The sequence below is a fragment of the Hyla sarda genome, chromosome 1, assembly GCF_029499605.1.
Source record: "Hyla sarda isolate aHylSar1 chromosome 1, aHylSar1.hap1, whole genome shotgun sequence".
In the NCBI taxonomy this organism is placed as follows: Eukaryota; Metazoa; Chordata; class Amphibia; order Anura; family Hylidae; genus Hyla; species Hyla sarda.
The window spans coordinates 449,408,006-449,432,551 of NC_079189.1; the positions used below are offsets into that span (position 1 = coordinate 449,408,006).

Here is a 24,546-nt window from a genome sequence, read left to right on the forward strand (position 1 = left end):
TTTGCCTTAGGGCCCATTCACACAGCAGAATTTTCTCACTGAATTTCCTAACTATATTTCCTCTATTTCTCCTTGCAAAAACCATAGCACACAATCTGAAGCAGAATTTCCATGTGGAATTTTTGTGGAATCAAAGCCCAATGATGTCACGGCAAGATCTTGATGAGGATTATATTCTGCTTCTAGAATTCATGTGTCCATTAATAAAGAAGAATATAATCATCATCAGGTCCTTCCATTGACATTAATGGGGCTTCGATTCCAGACAGAATTTCCTCCTAAAAATGCGTATGGTCACATGGCAGAAATTCCATGCAGAATGCAGTAGAATATTTCAGCTCAAAAACTTTGGAATTAGGAATTTCTGCTGTCCCATTCACATGACAGAATTTCTTTTGAGGAACTTTCTCTGCGTAAATTATGTATTCTGGATTCCGCAAAAAGAATTAACATGTCAATTATCGTATTTTTCGCCATATAAGACGCTCCAGCATATAAAACGCACCCAATTTTAAAGGATGAAAATCTAGAAAAAAAATATTCTGAACCAAATACAATGTAAAGTATAGGACAGGGATCTTCAACCTGCGGACCTCCAGATGTTGTAAAACTACAACTCCCAGCATGCCCGGACAGCCGTTGGGTGTCCGGGCATGCCAGGAGCTATAGTTTTACAACATCTGGAGGTCCGCAGGTTGAAGACCACTGGTATAGGAGGTAATACTCACGTGTCCCCGCCACTCCGGACCTGTCACCGCTCATCACCGCTGCCCTGGATGTCGCCCTCCATCGCTCTCGTCGCATCCCCGGGGTGTCCCCGTCGCTCCGGAACGTCTCTGCTGCCTAGTATCTTCGCTCTCCGTCGCCACCATCTCGTCGCTACGCACGCCGCTACGCACGCCGCTACGCACGCCGCTACGCACTCCGCTCCTATTGGATGATGGGACGGCATGCGCGATGACGTGATGACGATGAAGGAGAGCGCCGGCCATGCAGGGGATCTCGGCACGGAGCAGACACCGAGGAGGTAGGTAAGGTCCCCCCGGGTGTCCTGTAAGCTGTTCGGGACGCCACGATTTCACCGCGGCGGTCCCGGACAGCCCGACTGAGCAGCCGAGTTAGTGTCACTTTCGCTTCAGATGCGGCGTTCAGCTTTGATCACCGCATCTGAAGGGTTAATACAGGGCATCACCGCGATCGGTGATGTCCTGTATTAACCGCGGGTTCCGCAGGGACTGCCGCAATAGGACAGGGTTTTAATGTGTATTTGCCTTATAAGACGCACCAACTTTTCCCCTCCAGTTTTGGGGAAGAAAAAGTGCGTCTTATATGGCAAAAAATACGGTATTTATTTGCAGACTTCTGCAGCGGAGTTCTATTAAAGTCAATGGGACTCTGAATTCTATCCAGAATCTGTGTCTTGACAGAAAGACATTTTGCATAAATTCAGCACAAATTCCACACATATTCTATGCAGAATCAGCAAAATTGCCACATATCCACTGCCAGCTTAGCAGAATGGAATCTGAATGGAAGCATGGCTATTCTGCCACGTGAACATAGCCTGAATCTGCTTCAAATTACTTGTGTGCCATAGTTTTTGTATGGAGAAGTAATGGAAATTCAGTGAGGAAATTCTGCCATGTGAAGTGAAGGCAGCAATGTGCAGGTTGTAGAGCAGAAGGAGCCGAGCAGATTCATGCAAAGTTTTGTTGGAAATATTCCTGGATAACTGAATGTCAGGTGGGCGGTTCTACTTAATGATTGACAGTTGTCTGTATATAAATAGAGGGGAAACAAAATAAAGGACAAGTTATCCTGCAACTTCTGTCACAAATCTATATATCAAGCTAATGCAAACGTAGATAGCAGGTCCAGCTTACCTATACAGGGCAGGCTGCAGTATGAATGGTGCAGGACAACACCATTACCATTGAAGAAAAAGATAGAAGAAAAAGATTTATTCCATAAACAACAAACACATAGGAACGACTAAGGGTACGAGACACCTGAAACGCTTCATTTCCTGTTGCACTTACCTATGTGTGTGTCATTTAGGGAATAAATCCAAGTTTCTTAGGCAACATGCTGCGCTGAACAACGTATCTTTTTTTTTTTCATATATATCAAGCTTCTATCTACTCAGCTATTTTATATTTATAACATGATACCTGCAGATTGGACTGCATTTCCAAGGTGGCATACAAACATAGACAATGTAAGTCCACATGATTATGGTAAGACCTTTCTAACATTTGGAGTCCGTGACTATAAGCTTTCAGGGAGAATTTCATGGCTTAGTGAATAAACATGGTACACAACATTAAAGGTTCAGAAGCAAATTTCTATTATTTAAGTCCCCTCATGAAATAGCCTGTAAGGGATATGAAGCAGGTTTATGACAGTATAGGTCATTTCTAAGAAATCCCCAAACTTTACCAAAAGAATATAACACAAACACATTGCTCTTACCGTCGGGTGTGATGTGCCGGGAGCACTGGATATCGTTGCAGTACCAAATGTTTCATCCCCTGACAAGACATGAACAATGAATAAAGGCGCATTCAGGGCAAGCAATAAAACTAGACAGGTATTAAAGGATTTAGCACTTTAGGACTCAGTTACATGAGCATCATTAAATGCCAAGTATTAACATGGGAAATGAAACACACAAAATTTTAAGAATTTTAAAGATATTCTCACATGCACCTCCATACATATTAATGTGTAACTACATGGTGATACTTTCAATTATTTGTGTTGCTTTACAATTGAACTTTAACTCATCCTTGACCACAGTACATCAGCTTGCTTAAAAGGGCAATAATACAAGTTAACACTAAATGCAAGTTCCCCTTTAGTGGCATCTCAGATATACTGTATATCAGAGATCTGTATCAACATTAATTTTGTAATAATAATAAGTTATTATTAGTATTGTTCCATTTATAATCTATGCCTCCTGGCCACTCAGTAACCCAGATGGAGCCTAGTTATATGATGTTCACAAAGGGGAGATACCTATTTAAGAAAAAAAGAAAAAAAAAACTGTTTTGCAATTATCTGTAGAATTTCTGTCAGCAGGCACACAATATTTTACGACAGCTTGTACTGTATGTGACAGTATATAGACTATGAAATATAACCCACAAATGATCGCCTTTATCCTGCTGAAACAGCCAGGACCTAGAATTCTAAGCTGCTGTAACTTTCTGGTATCAGGGCACTTCCTACTTATTTTTTTTCTTTTATCTACCAATAGACGATTTCATATATGCATGTTGGCATATCTATAAATCTACTTTCCCCTCGGCTCTGTTATACATACGGTATGCTCCTATGCAAATACAATATACTACATTTTTAAATATCCTACTTGGTAATCCTGAGTAAATAGGTTGGGACACCCATCAATGTACTTTATCTTCTAGCTATAGTGAGTGTAGAGAAGGGTTGATAAAAGCTGGGTTTTTGGTGCAATCCATTCCTGACAGTATGTTGGAAAAAACTTCTTTATTAGCCACTTTACAACGCGTTACAAGGCAAACAGAGCCTCTTTGTCAGGTATACAGACTTATATCCCTATAAGCCTGAAAACCTGACGAAGAGGCTCTGTTTGCCTTGAAACATGTTGTGAAGTGGCCAATAAATATGTTTTTTTCTACATACTGTCTACGAGTGGATTGCACCAAAAACCTGGCTTTTACCAACCCTTCTCTACACTGCATACCTTCGACAGAAGTTTCTCCAGACGCCGATACCGGGAGGCTGCACCACCTTTTTACCAGCGCATACGCTTAAAGGTGGTTGTGTCGGTTACACAACCCAACCAGGTGAGCACATTGTAATAAAAGGGTTTTTTCCTCTACTGTGCATCCACCATGCTTTATTGATATTATTACATGAGGAGCTCTGTCTTTCTTTTACATTTAGAGATTACACTAGCTATACCAAAGAATGGCTATATAGACCATCTCTGAAGAACCTATCATGTATCTGTGTATTACATAGTTAGGCTGGGTCCACACTACGTTTTGTCCCATACGGGAGCGCATACGGCAGGAGGGAGCTAAAACCTCGCGCTCCCGTATGTGACCGTATGCGCTCCCGTATGTCATTCACTTCAATGAGCCGGCCGGAGTGAAACGTTCGGTCCGGTCGGCTCATTTTTGCGCCGTATGCGCTTTTACAACCGGACCTAAAACCGTGGTTGACCACGGTTTTAGGTCCGGTTGTAAAAGCGCATACGGCGCAAAAATGAGCCGACCGGACCGAACATTTCACTCCGGCCGGCTCATTGAAGTGAATGACATACGGGAGCGCATACGGTCACATACGGGAGCGCGAGGTTTTAGCTCCCTCCTGCCGTATGCGCTCCCGTATGGGACAAAACGTAGTGTGGACCCAGCCTTAGCCGACTAATATAAATGAAAACTGTGTAATTAAAATAAAGGAGAAATGGAGTGGCTCTTGTTCCGACCACGCCCAATATAGACCTGGGCTGCCCAATCAGTACACCTATACCCACGGTGCACAAGGAAAATGTATAATAAATAAGAGGAATGTTGGGGCTCAAGGTCAAGGATTTAAGGACACAGATATAAATAAAATATTTAAATTAATATATTCTGTAAATAATACATATATGTACAGGGATGCCAATAACTCACAGGGCCCTTGTGTAGTTATGGTAATCACTGAATATAGAAATATAATATAAGAACTAATATAAAATGGTATAAAAAATAGGTAATTAAAAAAATAATAATGATTGGACCACCTATAAATATTGATAATAATAGCCTATAGCAATAATAGCATAAAGTCCAATGATCAATTAGTCCTGCAATAAAACCATCCAGAGAATTGTCCCAAAATCGCTGATGTAATAAATGACAATCAGATTGCTGTATCCTATAGCAAGAGTCAGAAGGTACCACTAGCAACAGTATGTGTGGTATAGTATAGGTATGCTTTAGATATGCTTTAGATGAATAATGACTGTCACTGTGTATCCATACTCAATGATATAACCGGCATATAGGAAATAGATCTTTAAACGGTTAGTAGATTATGCTAATTGAAGCAACTGGCAAGGGATACTCGCATGCTCACCGCTCCTCTGGTACAGGCTCACCGCTCGGGCATCGGTCTGTGAAAGGCAGGTACCGTAGTCTGTGTGAGATACTGCGATCTCTCCTGCAGTCTTTCGTGTGATCCGATGGTATGCCTGTGTGGTACGATGTCTCTCACAGCAGGAGAGAATGGCACCGGAGACTCGGCCGTCTCCTAAGCTGGCGGCGTTAGGTGGCGGTAGGTCCAGAACACGGGTGCTCCAGCACTTTCACTGGCGATGCCGGTCACGTCCTCATGGCTAATGAGCGCGCACATGGGACTGGCGTTGTGGTGGAAGGTAAGGTGGCAAAGTCTGTGGTTGGCAGGATATATATGGTGGTGGTCTCAGTGGTCAATATTTCTAGCTGGACGCATTTCAATACCTTCTCAGTATTTTCCTCAGCAGCAATAAGTATAAATCAGGTGTAGGATTCTAAATGTTCTTATATATAATTAACCCCTCCTCTAATAACTAACATCACTTCCAGTGTAAATAGATGTTTGTAGTAGTAAAAACATGAATGGGAATATTGTGAATTTTATAGTTAGACAAATAGCTGTATTGAGGTAAGTACTAAATACCGTACCACATAAATATAAATAAACAAATGTATTTATGGGAAGTCTTATTTGCACTGGAAGGTAAAATACTCATATGATGACTAAGAATAGTGATAATAATATTAATAAAAGGACACAAAAACTGTACATAAAAGTTGCAAGCAAACAACAAAAAACGTGGTCTCAAATGGCTGGAGATGCTCAACCCCAGATGCAGTTGTGCATATGTACTGGGGGAGCAGATCCTGCCCTTGTAGTCCGTTGCTAAGGGCGATCCCCAGCATAAAAATGCATACAATGGAGGATGCCTGCAGCGGACTACAAGTGCCACAATAGAATCCTACACCAGATAAACGGTGTGGATGTGTAACAATTAGAATACAATACAGGAATATGGGTGCACTACTGTGGTAGATGTATACAATGACATTGGCTATCCCTCAACACTGATGTTAAAATTGAGACATTCGCCAGTGTATCCTTATATGAAGGACACACCAATATCTTCAAGGCAGCATTAAGGTAGCACCTGTGAGGCCAGGCACCCATATGAGCCAACTCAGGTGGGGCTTGCAGCTTGCCTCCCTCCTCCCATTGCATGTGTGCTCAGTCACGCTGGAGGGTATCTGGGAGGAAGGTGTGAGTCGACCGAATGCTGCCGTAATTGCCCACTGGCCCCTGTTTTGCTTATCAAGCACAGGTAGGATTAGCGTAGGTCCAGCACCATTTTGAGAAACCTTGGCGTTGGTGTGCGGGCTTTGGTGTGTCCTTCATATAAGGATACACTGGCGAATTTCTCAATTTTAACATCAGTGTTGAGGGATAGCCAATGTCATTGTATACATCTACCAAAGTAGTGCACCCATATTCCTGTATTGTATTATAAAAGTTGCAAGGTATTTTTTTGTAAGGTATTGATTATTTATCCATATAGGATAATATAACTTTTATGTACAGTTTTTGTGTCCTTTTATTAATATTATTATCACTATTCTTAGTCATCATATGAGTATTTAACCTTCCAGTGCAAATAAGACTTCCCATATATACATTTGTTTATTTATATTTAATGTGGTACGGTATTTAATACTTACCTCTATACAGTTATTTGTCTAATTATAAAATTCACTATAGTCCCATTCATGTTTTTACTACTACAAACGTCTATTTACACTGGAAGTGATGTTAGTTATTAGAGGAGGGGTTAATTATATATAAGAACATTTAGGATCCTACACCTGATTTATACTTATTGCTGCTGAGGAAAATACTGAGAAGGTATTGAAACGCGTCCAGCTAGAAGTATTGACCACTGAGACCACCACCATATATATCCTGCCAACCACAGACTTTGCCACCTTACCTTCCACCACAACGCCAGTCCCGTGTGCGTGCTCATTAGCCGCGAGGACGTGACCGGCATCGCCAGTGGAAGCGCTGGAGCACCCGTGTTCGGGACTTACCGCCACCTAACGCCGCCAGCTTAGGAGATGGCCGAGTCTCCGGTGCCGTTCTCTCCTGCTGTGAGAGAAATCGTACCACACAGGCATACCATCGGATCACACGAAAGACTGCAGGAGAGATCGCAGTATCTCACACAGACTACGGTACCTGCCCTTCACAGACCGATGCCCGAGCGGTGAGCCTGTACCAGCGGAGCGGTGAGCATAAGAGTATCCCTTGCCACTTGCTACAATTAGCATCATCTACTAACTGTTTAAAGATATATTTCCTATATGCCGGTTATATCATTGAATATGGATACACAGTGACAGTCATTATTCATCTAAAGCATATCTAAAGCATACCTATACTATACCACAACAAAGCAAAGGTGCAGCACTCCAATTCCGGTAAAAAAAGATTTGTGTATTTATTCACCACATCTCAAAAATACAGCAACGTTTCAGCTCAACAATAGAGCCTTTCTCAAGCTTAGTGACAACTGCTAGGTAAGGGGTTTTTATACCCAATCAAGTGTGTACAATCAACAAGTAATTAAAACAATCCAAAGTGTATAATCCATAATCAATACAGTGCAGTGCATTAATAAAGTGCTCATTCAAAGTATCACAAAGAGTACTATTACAGTACATAAAGTGCTAGATGATTAAAAACGTATACATAGATAAAAGTACTTGAAACTCTAGACTCGTAGTTAATAACATAATTAATAATATGCGAAACATCCGTAGTAAACATGATTATACATCATAGTCGCATGGAAGAACTCACCCGCTCTGTATGTCTAATGGCGCTGACGGCTTGTGGTGTTCGGCTGTGCGCATGCGCCAACCTCCTGACGCGGCCGGCCCGTACTAACTCGCCGGACGCATGCGTCAGAAACCAAAACAAACGAGTCATGTGCCGAAGCACATGACTTGTATGTCAGCTGACCCGTTACCTCGGATACCTCCGACGCTAACAAGCTGTCACAGATGTCCGGAACGGGAAATTTATAATGGGTACAAAAAATAACATGTGGTGGATGTGGCATTACAGGTATGAGGCATCACTAGTGCGTAATATTAACAAGTTAATACTTGAATATAACTAATACTAAATGGTGCATTATACAACGCCTGTGCAAGATACTCAAAATTAAATACATAAAAATTCTGTGAAAATACATATAGTGTTATTTTGTGTAATTATATAGAGATTCAATTAAATTCAGAATGTACACCATCCAACAAAGGGTCATAAAGGAAGAGGACACCAAGGGATGGACAGGGATTCTCTGAGTCAAAACTAATGAAAAAAATAATAAAAAAATAAAAAAATAATAAATGAAAAATATAATAAATGTATAAAGAGATAAAATAGACAAATAAATATAAAAGTAGATATAAACACCATCAACAAATTAATAATTAAACAAAAGTAAAGTAAAAAAATAGATAATGAAATAAGGTACATGTTGTGGTCACATGATCTCCAGCTGAAGGCAAAGGGACTGGTGTGTGTGTCACTTAACTCCCTGGTTTGTAGGGTACTGGTTGAGCCACCTAATAAGAAGCCCCACCAACACCACCAGAAGTCTCTCCGGTGCAGAGGGAACAAAGGTCCCCCACCCCCAGAGCAACTCCACCTACAGCCAAAACGGGAGTGTGCCCGCTATTCCAGCAGCACCTGCTAGGACACATATAACACACCATCCCTCATGTATGCCAACCTGTTCTAGGGTAGACCACCGAGATATAATAAATAAAATAAGAAAATATAAAAAATAAATGTAACCAAACAAATATGTTTAAACCAAACAAATATGTTTGACCCAGACGCCTGCACCAACCACAAGTCTGACCTATAACTATGACCACCCGTGGATGTGTACTTCTGAAGAAGAGATAATTAATCCACTTTAAAGCCTAAATATATTGCCGCAACCACCATTGTTAGTGTACTATTTTTATTAAAATAAATGAAACAGAATAAACAAATACAAATATTCAGAGCGTGTGCTGTTCTTCCTGCGTCTTGTTCAAATGTTGTAACAATCTGAAAGCATAAACAAATAAACAAATGTTAATAAAGGCATAGCAATAGTCACATAATATGCCTAGAATAGAGGTAAATATGCTCCTGGGCTCTCAAGACACGCAAAAAGTTCCTAGATGGTGTTGAACTCAGCATTCATACCATGTGGACGTAAAGAATTTAACCTGTGTATCCACCAAAGTTCCTTCTTTCTAAGTAAAGCCAGTCTGTCACCACCCCGACTAGGGATGGGGACATGATCAATGGCCATAAAGCGAAGATCTTTCTCATCATGTTGCATCTCACTAAAGTGTTTAGATACCGGTAGGTCCATTTTCTTACGTCTAATGCAGTACCTATGATTGTTAATCCTCGTTTTGAGGCTCCAAGTGGTTTGTCCGACATACAAAAGTTGGCATGGACACATTAGTACATAAATGACCCATGTGGAGTCACACGTCAAGAAGTGTCTAAGTGCATAAATATAATTTGTTTGGGGATGTTTGAAATTAGAGCCCTTCATCATTTGTGTACAATTTATGCATGAAATACAGGGGTATGAGCCCAACCTCCTGCTAGTGAGGAATGTTTGTCCCCCCGCCTTCTTTTTCAATACTGTTGTGTTTACCAATTTGTCCTTTAGGCTAGTTGACCTCCTATAAGACATCAATGGGTTAGACTTGAATTCTTGAATGTTGGCAAAACTATTTTGTAAAATATACCAGTGTCTATTGATTATTCGTGAAATAGCTCCACTACGTACATTGTAATTAGATGTAAATGGAATCCTCTTTTCTATAATTCTCGGTTTGGGTCTGAGTGTAGTCTCCCTATCAAGGGTCTCAACCCTCTCTCTGTGTTTAGAAATGACTGATGTAGGGTACCCCCGCTCTCGGAAGTTGTTAGTCATGTTATCCAAAGTGGTTCGCAGTGCCGTATCATTATCAACAATCCTCCTTGCCCTCAGCATCTGACTGTATGGTAGGGATTCTATCATACGTCTAGGATGACAGCTGCGAAAATGTAAGAGTGTATTTTTGTCAGTTGGTTTAGTGTATAAACATGTCCCAAGCTTGTTGCCATCTCTATGAACCATCACATCAAGAAAGCTGATGCTTTCCCTAGAATGAGTCATAGTAAATTTGATGTTGGTATCAATATTGTTTAAAAATTGGAAAAAATCGAAAAGTTCAGACTCTGAGCCAGACCACAGGAGGAAGATGTCGTCGATAAAACGCCACCACCCCAGACAATGTCTGAAGTGGTGGCATGAATAGACGACATCCTCCTCCATGTCTGCAACGTATAGGTTCGCATACATGGGCGCCACATTGGTGCCCATGGCGGTACCTACACGTTGCAGAAAGAACTGGCCATCAAAAAGAAAATAGTTGTTGGTAAGAATGAGGAACAGTAGCTGCAACACAAAGTCTTGAGCTGCCAGGGAAAGTACTGATTTCGCCAAGACCCTCTGTATTGCTGCCATGCCCTTATCGTGACTGATAGAAGTGTATAAGCTCGTGATGTCAAAGGACACCAGAAACACATCTTCTGGAATCCTGACATCACGAATTTTCAACAGGAAATCGCTAGTGTCCCTGATGTAAGATCTAGACTCAAAGACAAAAGGCCTCAAAATTCTATCCAGGAAAATAGAAGCATTACTCAAGATACCGTTTCGCCCAGATACTATGGGCCTACCAGGTGGGCACTCCAGCGATTTATGGATCTTGGGCAATGCATATATGGTAGGTGTTACTGGATGTTGTATTATCAGGAAATCTCTTAAACTGTCGTCAATCAATTGATTTGTATGTGCTTCCTCTACTACTCTCAACAACTTACTCCTAATCAAATGTTTGGGATCACTGTCTAATCTCTGGTATGTTGTAGTGTCATTTAGTTGTCTGTACAATTCCTTATTGTATTCAGCTGTGTCCATCACCACGACCCCACCACCCTTATCCGCAGGTTTGATGGTGAGGTTGTGGTCACGGACAAGCTGATCCAATGCTTCTTTCTCTACTTGTGTGAGGTTATGTTGTCTACATCCCTCTGTCTCAACCTCACCAAACCTGCGGATAAGGGTGGTGGGGTCGTGGTGATGGACACAGCTGAATACAATAAGGAATTGTACAGACAACTAAATGACACTACAACATACCAGAGATTAGACAGTGATCCCAAACATTTGATTAGGAGTAAGTTGTTGAGAGTAGTAGAGGAAGCACATACAAATCAATTGATTGACGACAGTTTAAGAGATTTCCTGATAATACAACATCCAGTAACACCTACCATATATGCATTGCCCAAGATCCATAAATCGCTGGAGTGCCCACCTAGTAGGCCCATAGTATCTGGGCGAAACGGTATCTTGAGTAATGCTTCTATTTTCCTGGATAGAATTTTGAGGCCTTTTGTCTTTGAGTCTAGATCTTACATCAGGGACACTAGCGATTTCCTGTTGAAAATTCGTGATGTCAGGATTCCAGAAGATGTGTTTCTGGTGTCCTTTGACATCACGAGCTTATACACTTCTATCAGTCACGATAAGGGCATGGCAGCAATACAGAGGGTCTTGGCGAAATCAGTACTTTCCCTGGCAGCTCAAGACTTTGTGTTGCAGCTACTGTTCCTCATTCTTACCAACAACTATTTTCTTTTTGATGGCCAGTTCTTTCTGCAACGTGTAGATACCGCCATGGGCACCAATGTGGCGCCCATGTATGCGAACCTATACGTTGCAGACATGGAGGAGGATGTCGTCTATTCATGCCACCACTTCAGACATTGTCTGGGGTGGTGGCGTTTTATCGACGACATCTTCCTCCTGTGGTCTGGCTCAGAGTCTGAACTTTTCGATTTTTTCCAATTTTTAAACAATATTGATACCAACATCAAATTTACTATGACTCATTCTAGGGAAAGCATCAGCTTTCTTGATGTGATGGTTCATAGAGATGGCAACAAGCTGGGGACATGTTTATACACTAAACCAACTGACAAAAATACACTCTTACATTTTCGCAGCTGTCATCCTAGACGTATCATAGAATCCCTACCATACAGTCAGATGCTGAGGGCAAGGAGGATTGTTGATAATGATACGGCACTGCGAACCACTTTGGATAACATGACTAACAACTTCCGAGAGCGGGGGTACCCTACATCAGTCATTTCTAAACACAGAGAGAGGGTTGAGACCCTTGATAGGGAGACTACACTCAGACCCAAACCGAGAATTATAGAAAAGAGGATTCCATTTACATCTAATTACAATGTACGTAGTGGAGCTATTTCACGAATAATCAATAGACACTGGTATATTTTACAAAATAGTTTTGCCAACATTCAAGAATTCAAGTCTAACCCATTGATGTCTTATAGGAGGTCAACTAGCCTAAAGGACAAATTGGTAAACACAACAGTATTGAAAAAGAAGGCGGGGGGACAAACATTCCTCACTAGCAGGAGGTTGGGCTCATACCCCTGTCTTTCATGCATAAATTGTACACAAATGATGAAGGGCTCTAATTTCAAACATCCCCAAACAAATTATATTTATGCACTTAGACACTTCTTGACGTGTGACTCCACATGGGTCATTTATGTACTAATGTGTCCATGCCAACTTTTGTATGTCGGACAAACCACTTGGAGCCTCAAAACGAGGATTAACAATCATAGGTACTGCATTAGACGTAAGAAAATGGACCTACCGGTATCTAAACACTTTAGTGAGATGCAACATGATGAGAAAGATCTTCGCTTTATGGCCATTGATCATGTCCCCATCCCTAGTCGGGGTGGTGACAGACTGGCTTTACTTAGAAAGAAGGAACTTTGGTGGATACACAGGTTAAATTCTTTACGTCCACATGGTATGAATGCTGAGTTCAACACCATCTAGGAACTTTTTGCGTGTCTTGAGAGCCCAGGAGCATATTTACCTCTATTCTAGGCATATTATGTGACTATTGCTATGCCTTTATTAACATTTGTTTATTTGTTTATGCTTTCAGATTGTTACAACATTTGAACAAGACGCAGGAAGAACAGCACACGCTCTGAATATTTGTATTTGTTTATTCTGTTTCATTTATTTTAATAAAAATAGTACACTAACAATGGTGGTTGCGGCAATATATTTAGGCTTTAAAGTGGATTAATTATCTCTTCTTCAGAAGTACACATCCACGGGTGGTCATAGTTATAGGTCAGACTTGTGGTTGGTGCAGGCGTCTGGGTCAAACATATTTGTTTGGTTTAAACATATTTGTTTGGTTACATTTATTTTTTATATTTTCTTATTTTATTTATTATATCTCGGTGGTCTACCCTAGAACAGGTTGGCATACATGAGGGATGGTGTGTTATATGTGTCCTAGCAGGTGCTGCTGGAATAGCGGGCACACTCCCGTTTTGGCTGTAGGTGGAGTTGCTCTGGGGGTAGGGGACCTTTGTTCCCTCTGCACCGGAGAGACTTCTGGTGGTGTTGGTGGGGCTTCTTATTAGGTGGCTCAACCAGTACCCTACAAACCAGGGAGTTAAGTGACACACACACCAGTCCCTTTGCCTTCAGCTGGAGATCATGTGACCACAACATGTACCTTATTTCATTATCTATTTTTTTACTTTACTTTTGTTTAATTATTAATTTGTTGATGGTGTTTATATCTACTTTTATATTTATTTGTCTATTTTATCTCTTTATACATTTATTATATTTTTCATTTATTATTTTTTTATTTTTTTATTATTTTTTTCATTAGTTTTGACTCAGAGAATCCCTGTCCATCCCTTGGTGTCCTCTTCCTTTATGACCCTTTGTTGGATGGTGTACATTCTGAATTTAATTGAATCTCTATATAATTACACAAAATAACACTATATGTATTTTCACAGAATTTTTATGTATTTAATTTTGAGTATCTTGCACAGGCGTTGTATAATGCACCATTTAGTATTAGTTATATTCAAGTATTAACTTGTTAATATTACGCACTAGTGATGCCTCATACCTGTAATGCCACATCCACCACATGTTATTTTTTGTACCCATTATAAATTTCCCGTTCCGGACATCTGTGACAGCTTGTTAGCGTCGGAGGTATCCGAGGTAACGGGTCAGCTGACATACAAGTCATGTGCTTCGGCACATGACTCGTTTGTTTTGGTTTCTGACGCATGCGTCCGGCAAGTTAGTACGGGCCGGCCGCGTCAGGAGGTTGGCGCATGCGCACAGCCGAACACCACAAGCCGTCAGCGCCATTACACATACAGAGCGGGTGAGTTCTTCCATGCGACTATGATGTATAATCATGTTTACTACGGATGTTTCGCATATTATTAATTATGTTATTAACTACGAGTCTAGAGTTTCAAGTACTTTTATCTATGTATACGTTTTTAATCATCTAGCACTTTATGTACTGTAATAGTACTCTTTGTGATACTTTGAATGAGCACTTTATTAATGCACTGCACTGTATTGATTATGGATTATACACTTTGGATTGTTTTAATTACTTGTTGATTGTACACACTTGATTGGGTATAAAAACCCCTTACCTAGCAGTTGTCACTAAGCTTGAGAAAGGCTCTATTGTTGAGCTGAAACGTTGCTGTATTTTTGAGATGTGGTGAATAAATACACAAATCTTTTTTTACCGGAATTGGAGTGCTGCACCTTTGCTTTGTTTTAGTATCTGGTTGGCCTTGATCGGGCCTGGGTTGCTTGGCACCCACTATATATTTTTTTGAGTCATGCTGCAATATCTTTTGTATATACTATACCACACATACTGTTGCTAGTGGTACCTCCTGACTGTTGCTATAGGATACAGCAATCTGATTGTCATTTCTTACATCAGCGATTTTGGGACAATTCTCTGGATGGTTTTATTGCAGGACTAATTGATCATTGGACTTTGTGCTATTATTGCTATAGGCTATTATTATTAATATTTATAGGTGGTCCTATCATTATTATTTTTTTAATTACCTTTTTTATATACCATTTTATATTAGTTCTTATATTATATTTCTATATTCAGTGATTACCTTAACTACACAAAGGCCCTGTGAGTTATTGGCATCCCTGTACATATATGTATTATTTACAGAATAAATTAATTTACATATTTTATTTATATCTGTGTCCTTAAATCCTTGAAAACTGTGTAATGCCTATTTTTCCTATGCAGTAAAAGCAGAGAATCAGAACAGTTAATGTGCTATTCACCTACTGATTATATTGTACCATTGGGGGTCTCAGCAGTGGCTCATTTTACATTTTCTTTTTATGTGTTTATTTAGATTTTTAACATAAGAGTACAAAGACAGCAACAAGTTGTCAGGTAGCCACAACAGCCAATACCCCAAGAAGGAAATAGTACATAACTTTGTCATCATCTTAAGGGTAGGGTCACACATAATGGATCCGCAGCATATTTTACGCTGCGGATCCGCCGGTGACCTGACCCATATTGTGCGTTCGGCAATAGCCGGAGGCCCCCCATTGCTCGGAGCAGTCGCGATGTCTATGTACACTGCGCATGCACATGCGCAGTGTACTCAGACATTGCGACTACACTGCGATGTCTGAGTGCACTCGGTGACTTGCAGGCCCCAATGTGGCTGCTCAGAGCGGCGGATTGCCACTGTGAGCAGGCCAGGGGGTGGGGTGAGCAGGCCAAGTGCGGGTTGATGGGGGGCATGTGCATTCAGAAACAGCAGGATGCACAATATGGGTCGGGTCACTGGTGAATCCGCACAATAAAATACACTGCAGATCCGTTATGTGTGACCCTACCCTTAAAGGGAAACTGTCATTAGTGTCACCCACACTAACCTGTTGGTACAGGTGGGTAGTGCGGGTGACACTGATTAGCATGCACCTGCCACCAGATTAATGCAGATACCTGATGAATGGGATCACAGATCGGGGGTAGGTATCATTATTATCAGTGTCACCCGCACTACCAGCCTGTACCAATAGGTGACACTTATGACAGTTTCCCTTATGTAGTAACTGAAGCTTTTATATAACTTTCTTTCAGCCTATGTAAATGTGTATCATATTGGCAAATCACCTCAACCAAAAACAATTCCTTAACCCCCGAAAAAAGACCTTAAGTCTTGGCCACTAAGAAGTAGGGCTGTAGCTTATGTGCTGAAGAGAGAGCAAATGCCTGGGCTGTGTACCTGCAAGCTGAGCCAGTCTGCCTACTCAGAATGGTGCTCACTGACTCTGAAAGGTATATCAAGGCTCCCTTCTCATCTCTCTCTACCAATAAAGCTCAGGGCAACTTTAACCTGCATAAATACCAGTGTATCTACAGCTGAATGTCTGGGGTGCTGCAATGTAATCTCCCCTCCCCTTCCCTTAAGTCTGGAGTATTGTCATCATCATCAGATCAGTAGCAGCAGTTCAGTTCTAAGTGTAACCACAACCCTGCTGCGCTGCTACAATTTATTTCACTTTTGCTCACACAGCACCTTGTAAAGCTAGTGTATCAGTAGGCCCTTTTTCCTTTCACATGCCATTCATAGTAGTGTACTGTAAATCATCCCTCTGGACAGTGCCAGCCATCCCCTAGCACCAGTGCACTCACAACCACTATGTCATGACATAACAGAGAGGACTATGTGCTGTGCTGTGACTGGCCAGAAAATTTAGATAGGAAGTAACTTTGTGTGCACTACTGTAAAAGAGCCCAGCTTTGGTTCTACCCCTGAAACAGAAAGAGAAATAGCTGTGCACCATTGAGGGGGGTTCTAAGGAGTTCAAGAACAGCAGTGATGACACTAAAATATCCTTGTCACCACTCTGGGGAGTTAATGTAACCAATAAAGGCAGGTCCTGTTGGTTACTTACTGTTCCTTATTGACATTGATATGTGGCTACTGCACGTGGTGAATGGACACAGCAGTTAAGATGGAAAAGCAAGTAGAGGCAAGCAGGGAACCCAGATAGAATCAAAACTAGACTGATATTATGATAGATATTTTAAAACATGATCACATAATTTCATAAAATTTTAAAAGACCAGACAACCCCGTTGGCCTATTCTAAAAAGAATGAAATAACATGTAATTCCATATTCTATGCTGTTCTGTACTATAAAATTGCTGGTGCTACTAAGGTTAATATTAACACTGAGAACAATTATTCTCGTTCATGTTTAATAAGTGCCAACAGGAGAGCAGTGCGGAAATTCCTGAATCCTTTGCTGGCTGAATAGTTATCCAGCTGCAAAGCGACATCTGCAGAAGTGCAGCAGCGTACTGTAAATACTACTTCCATACTTCCTTTAAAAAGAGAAAATATAAGAACTTTATAACTATCATATGGTTTCTTTTAAGGGATAATTTTCCATTTAGTTGATACTGTTATATAGACAAAGTATGTTGTGAGGCTTGTATTCAACATATACTGGGGTCTTTTTCAAACTGCACCAACTTGTAATACTAATAAATTATTATCTATTAATACTGTTATTTGACACAACTTATATAATTCCATCTTTAAAGTAATATTTGCAAGGGTAAACATAGTGTACATATAGAATTATGATATTTCTTATATGTGTAAGGAAGAAGTAAAGACATGATGACCACATCCTAAGATATCAGGGTGCAGAATGAGCAAACAAACAATAACAGTGAAGGAAACAATGGGGCTAACAACAAAAGCACTAACACACCCTATAAAAAAATTTAGGAAGTATGTGAATGTATAGGAAAGTATCTAAAATAAAGTGAAGAATCTTTAGTACAAAATCCGAAACAGCAGAAGAACAAATCAAAATCAATGGGAAATGTTGTAAAATAAATCTTCTATTATTCTTATTTTTTGGTTCTTGGTTCTGTACTTGTAACTGGAGACTAAGGCTATGTTTACACAATGTTTTTTGTGGCATATTTCATTTGTCCGCATTTTTTACATTAATGTGCTCTATGTAAGTCTTTGGGAAAGTGGTTGTCTGTGTACACAAATGGGGGAGATTTATTACAACCTGTGTAGAGCGAGAGTGGTGCAGTTGTCCATAGCAACCAATCAGATTGCTTCTTTTATTTTTAAGGACTCTGAAAAATGAAAGAAGCTATTTGATTGGTTGCTATAGGCAACTTCACCACTCTTCCTCTACACAAGCTTTCAAAATAACCCCCAATATGTAAAAAAAAACAGACTCATTTTTCACAGCCGCGTAAATATGTGATATGCCATGTCTACAAACGAAAAATACCTAAAAATGTGAACAAAGCCTTAGCACCAGCTCCCTGTACAGTCATAGCAGAGAGTGCATGAAGGCTACCAGACAGGTGCCCAATAAATGACAGCATCTGTACAACATGTCCTAACTTTTAAAATAAGGCAGCCCAACTATGCTTACTATATGCCTTCAAATGTTCCATTCAAGGAGCAGAAGAAATAGGTTCTACTTGATGTACACAAAAAAAGAATACTTTCTATTTTCCAGGAGACAGGGTGGCAGGGACACTCCATTTCCCATTGCATCAGTTTTTAACAATGAAACAATGATGTTTCCATTTTTTACTCCTTGCTTTCTAAGAGTTCTTACATTTTGCTGGTAAGATATACTTTTTAAGCGTCCCTTTTAACCATACCATATTATGTACTGAAAACCAAAGAAATAGGTATAATGTTGGGGCATAATGGTAAAAAAATAAAATAAATCACAATTCTGCCTGTTAAGGAGGAACATTGTTTATTCTGCGGTACAAGTGACATGTGAACTTTATTTTACGGTTCAGTGTTGTTATAGCTTTTGTCATGATTTTCTATATTTAAAGAAAAAATTATAATTGTATCCCTATATTTTGACCCTTAAACTTTTTTATTTTCCCCACTATGAAATTGTGTAAGGGATCTTTTTTTGCAAGGTGAGCTATTTTTTTCTTGTGTCTACTAGTGTCTAACCACCTAGGTGCCACAGCTGCTACTGACTGTGGGTTACAGGAGGTGGAACTATAGCAAGCAGAGCTACCTCTGATCCTGGCTGTTACCTCTGATCTGCAATGTGTATGGTGAAGACTCAACTCTTAGGAGGGCTTCATACTCCCTTTCTGTCATTATATCCTACAATTATGCCATTACATTCTACGATGGGAATAATTCATATATTTTAATGATTGTTAAAAATAAACAATCTCATGTAATCAAATGTTGTAAATGAAGGATATCTAATTTTCATGTTATTACAATTTCCCAGTCAGATCAATTATAAATAATGTCTTATAAACAATCTTCATCTAAATGTAGTTGCGTCAGTTAATACTTCTTGTAAGCAATGTCAGATGTGAGGTCTATGTTAACGTAAGTAATTGAATGTATGAATATACATGTAATCAAGAAGCGACATACATTGATGTTGCTTACCAAAATAACATACCAGTGGCAGCTGAAAAATAGTGTTGGATCTCAATTGGGTTGAGCGCTCTTTCCCATATGATGAACTCATCAAACACGCCATTCACATACTGTTTCGAAGCATCACTGTTTGTTCCCACAACTAAGCTGTCATTACTATCCCCATAACTTTGGGAAACCTGACCTCGGGAATCACTGGCATTGAACGTGCCATTGACATAAACCTTCAGGCCTTCACTGGAAGTCCAGGTAAACAGGACATGTGTCCAATAGGGACCTTGAAGACAAAGGAAAAAGAGAAAAACACTTTAGGAATGTTAAAAATTCAAACATGAAACACTATAGGTGCAACAACCGATACATGCATTGGCACCTATGATATAACACAGGCAAGAAATATTCAGAAGACTGATAAATGTGTAGAAAACCAGAATTTATTAGCAGTGCTGAGTCACAACTCAAGATATCACAATTTGTTATTTTTGTTTTTTATAAGACTGCATGTAAAGCTGTTGCTTTATATCTCATAACACCTCATGCATTTTGGTATGCTATATATAGAGCCCTCAATACCTGAACAGTGCTATCTGACAACCAGGGAGTCACATGACATGTGCAGTGGCCCATATGACTGAAGTCATGTCTGGTCCTTTTAAGGGAGTTTTGCGGTAAAAAGCATAATTTCAATAATATGCCCAGGCTGCCTACATTAAGAAAACAAACTTTTACTCACCTCATATGCTCCACTTGTGCCTCTAGTATCGCTGCTTCTGACCTCTTCCCCGTGTCGGGAGTCGATGCCACACAATACAGCCTAATGCCACACAGTGCAGCTCAGCAAATAACTGGCCACAGCGGTGTCCCACCTTAGCCAGTGATTGGCAATATGACATTTTCATCCTGGTAATGAGGCCCAGTATGTCACATTGTCGCTCAGTCAATCGCTAATTAAGGCGGGACACCGGAGGCACCAGAGGAGCACAGGAAGTAATTAAAGTCTTGTTGTTGTTTTTAATACAGACAGCTTTTACATATATTTTTTATGCTTTTTTTATGCTTTTAATTTTTCCTATAGATTCATTACATAGCACTTATCCAGCCATATAATCTCTTTAGACAGATGTTACCACATGGTATGTGAGCAAAATTGTAAACAAAGCTATAAAAGAACAGTCTATGATCTAGCAAAGAAAAAACATATATAAAAACTAGAATACCCTCATATGCAATGTCCAATTCTAGTCCTTTAGCTTTGATTCAGGAATGTCAGTTTACGTCATTTTTTTCCCTTTTTGTAAATGTCAGGTCTTTCAGAGTAATAAAGAGACTACAGTACTATTTACAGACTTGGAAATTGCTCTGGTTTATGAACATTCACAATTACTATGAATAGGATGGCATGAATTGCGTGTAACTTTAAAATATCTCAGAAGTTAATAAATATATCCATGTAATAAAGTTATATATATATATATATATATATATATATATTTATATATATATATATATATATATATAGATATCTAAAACACATGTACTGTGTGGGATGACTTCACTACACATTATAGTAAATGACCAGGGTAGGACTTCCTCTCTTGGGGCAAATATTAGCGTGCCCTTGTGCATACTGCAACTGTTAACAATTTATTACTATTTCCTACATAACTACCGCTGACCATAAATTATTCAATTCGTATATTTGGTCTAAACTATGGATTCCCCTTTACAAACAATAGTGGAATTTGTATACTGGATTTGCATGGAAAACTTTGAATGGTGAACAGCTTTCACAACTTAAATAAGGTTAGCAAAGTGCTAGAAATGTTTTTCTATCGATAAATTAAATTCCTCAACTGTAGTTCAGGGGAATCGTTTATTTGCATCATAGCAAATAAGGTTTAGTCATTGGTAACCAGCTTTCAATTTAGAATCTAGTATAAGACTGAGGATAGGTACCTGGGGCTTTAATGCTTGCTTTCCACACCTTTGAGTTACCACGAGTGTAAACTTCCACATAACCATCATGCTCATCTGAATAGATTTCAAATCCATGAGAAGTTACTTTTTTCCCAAAAGCCTGTGCTTGTCGGGCTTTATTGGCTCTGTTTTGAGAAGATGTATGTTGAGTATTGAGGCTATAGCTAGCTCGTTGTTTCTTTTGTTGTTGGTCCTGAATTTTCCAAAAGAATGAGAACGAGACACCTAGTTTTGAAGGGAAAAAGTAAGATTTATACCACACATACAAATGATGCTAACTATAGCAAAACTGTACCATTTTGAATGGGTTATACAAGGTTAGAAAAACATGGCTGCTTTTTTCCAGTTCCAAACAGTTCCACACACAGGTTCTCAGATTGTGTGTAATATTAAAGCTTAGCCTCATTCACTATAGCTGAGCTGCATTATCTGTCACAACTTGTGGGCACACCTGGCACTGTTTCTGGAAGAAAGCGGCCATGTTTTTTTTAAATCTTGTACAGTCCCTTTAATATGTGGAGAAGACACATGACTGGTGATGCAAACCCAATTTGTAAGAGGACAAAAATCGGAATTTTGTTGCCATTTAAATATATACTCAAAAAAAATGTGATTGCTTTACATTAAAGATGTTTCCTAAGAATTTAATACTGATGACCAATGAATATCAGATTGAGGGTTTTTACTCCTGGCACCCAATACTGTTCAGATGATTGAAGACGGTGTGATGCTACAGAGAGTGCCACGTCCCCTTCTTTATTTTATTATCTGTTATTCATATAGAGTTGACATATTTGGCACATTAGTATCTTAACCCCAAACAAATTTCCCTATTTCAGACACAATTATGTCAATTTCACTGAAAGTCAATTAACCCTCTGTATTTTGGGGCTGTAGCAGGTTATTGGAGGAAACCCTAACAAACATAAGGAGAACATACAGAGTAATTGCAGCTGATTTTTTATATTTCAACCTAGGACCTAAGCCAATCATTAAAATAATTCCCTTTTATTTGTTTGAGGGATGTTTCATGAGCACAGTATATTCAGGTATTAAAGTGTGATTATTATTGCAACAAATTGTGTATAAATCAACAGTCCATGTGAATATAATAAACTGTGATATATCTTATTAGAGAAAATGCTTCCTTTTTGAGTTATCAGGCTCCCTTCCTTCTTCTCTGCTCAAATACTCATGAATTACTAAAAAAGAGCCTGTACAAAGAAAAGATGGACTTTAGCTTTACCGAGAGACTAGGTTATACCATCTATAGAAGTCTATGGAGAAGGACATGGGAGGAGAGAGCTAGAAACACCAACAGAGGTATTGGTCACTTATTCTGTCACTGAAGAGCTGGATTCACAGATATGTATTAAACAAACATTACTTTGTGTCATATCTGAAATGTATTCACAAATAAATAGTTTTTGCCAGAGGTTATACAGTGGATCAAAATATAGACACCAGACTGGAATCCAGCATAGGCATTAGGACGCTTTTTGATGCTGGTGTGTTTCGCTCACAACGGATTTATTAGGGCAGTATCACATATGTCTAGAGAATATACATTAGTTGTGTATGGTCCTGTGCCCAGGTATTGCTGCAAGATGCATTTTTCCATTTGGACAATTCGCAATCCAGAGCCCCAATTGAGGCATCGGATAAATATAAACTGTCTTATTCAAATGAATCGGATCAATTTAATCATGAGTTTTTCTCCCACAGTTTTCTACAACATCGGGGCCGGATCGCCAAACATAAACTACTGTGTGTGACAGCACCCTTACACTGATGCAGCCATCTGTGAGCAGAAAATAGTTCTGGATGGGTTTTCAGTTTTTAAATGTGTTTATACTAACTGACTGACAAACAAATTTACTTTAAAGAAGAGTATTAAAGTTTCAAGGAATGAAGCACAGATCCGGGGAGATTTATCAAAACCTGTCCAGAGGAAAAGTTGCTGAGTTGCCCATAGCAACCAATCAGATCGCTTCTTTCATTTTTAACAAGGTCTCAGCAAAATAAAAAAAGTGATCTGATTGGTTGCCACGGGCAACTTAGCAACTTTTCCTCTGGACAGGTTTTGATAAATCTCCCTCATCATGTAGAAAACAAAAGTAGCATACAACTTTATAACGTATGTATGAATACTGTTATAAATGAAAATGTAAGAATGTAAGTAAGTTTTCATGTGCAGCATACACATTTAAAAAAAAACAATGTCAGTAAAACATTTTTATTATATAATAATTGAACCCTATTTACATAAGATTTAGCAATCTCATGAGATAGGAAAGTAAAATCTGCATTACAAGACCGAGTTAAATCTTTACTTGTTGAATTTAAATGGACAAAAATAATACATATGTCGAAAAGATCAAAGCACTAACCTTCAGGCCCACATATACTTGGATCACTAATACAAGAGTTCTTAGAACTTCCGAAGTATAGCAAAGTAACTCCTCTCAGCTCATTGAGGACAATGCCATGATTGACCGTGCCTTCTACAATATCTAAGGAGAAAGTAGACACATCTAGTCATCCCTGCATCCAAATATCACAATATATGCCCTGCCAGGTATCGTGCTGTAATGTATCATACAGGTGCACTAACACAGCATACACAGACATTTGTAAACACATAAAATACTCATTATTCCTCTCACTACACCAATAAAGTACAATATACTAATAATTTCTTTACTACCGTACATAGAGTAAGACATTACACAAGTCTGCAGATCTAAACAGCAACAAGATCTGGTGCGCTTCACATGTGTAGTGCAATCACATTCATCCATATTTATTGACTTTTTTTTATCTGTTTGCCAATAAATCCATCCATCTGTTCTCCCTTCAGGATGTGTAAATGCAAATACTGCACCTTCGGCATTTCTAATATCCGTTTCCTATTATGCTGTTTGTTTGTAGCTGTAGATGTTTAGAAGAGACTCTTCATCGCATGCAAATTATTTGTGTAATCTATTTGTGAAATCAAATTGAACATTCTTTCA

At 39.4% G+C, this 24,546-nt stretch overlaps 1 protein-coding gene across 1 annotated transcript in view; it reads right to left on the reverse strand.

Annotated features, from left to right (window-relative positions):
* ADGRD1 (adhesion G protein-coupled receptor D1) overlaps nt 1–24,546 on the reverse strand; it is a 919,695-nt gene that overhangs the window by 801,090 nt on the left and 94,059 nt on the right. The window contains exons 6-9 of the mRNA XM_056533246.1: nt 23,923–24,045; nt 21,512–21,757; nt 19,578–19,832; nt 2,473–2,531 (exon numbers count right to left, since the gene is read on the reverse strand). Of these exons, the coding sequence (XP_056389221.1) occupies nt 2,473–2,531; nt 19,578–19,832; nt 21,512–21,757; nt 23,923–24,045 (683 nt within the window). The remainder of the gene's footprint in view (nt 1–2,472; nt 2,532–19,577; nt 19,833–21,511; nt 21,758–23,922; nt 24,046–24,546) is intronic.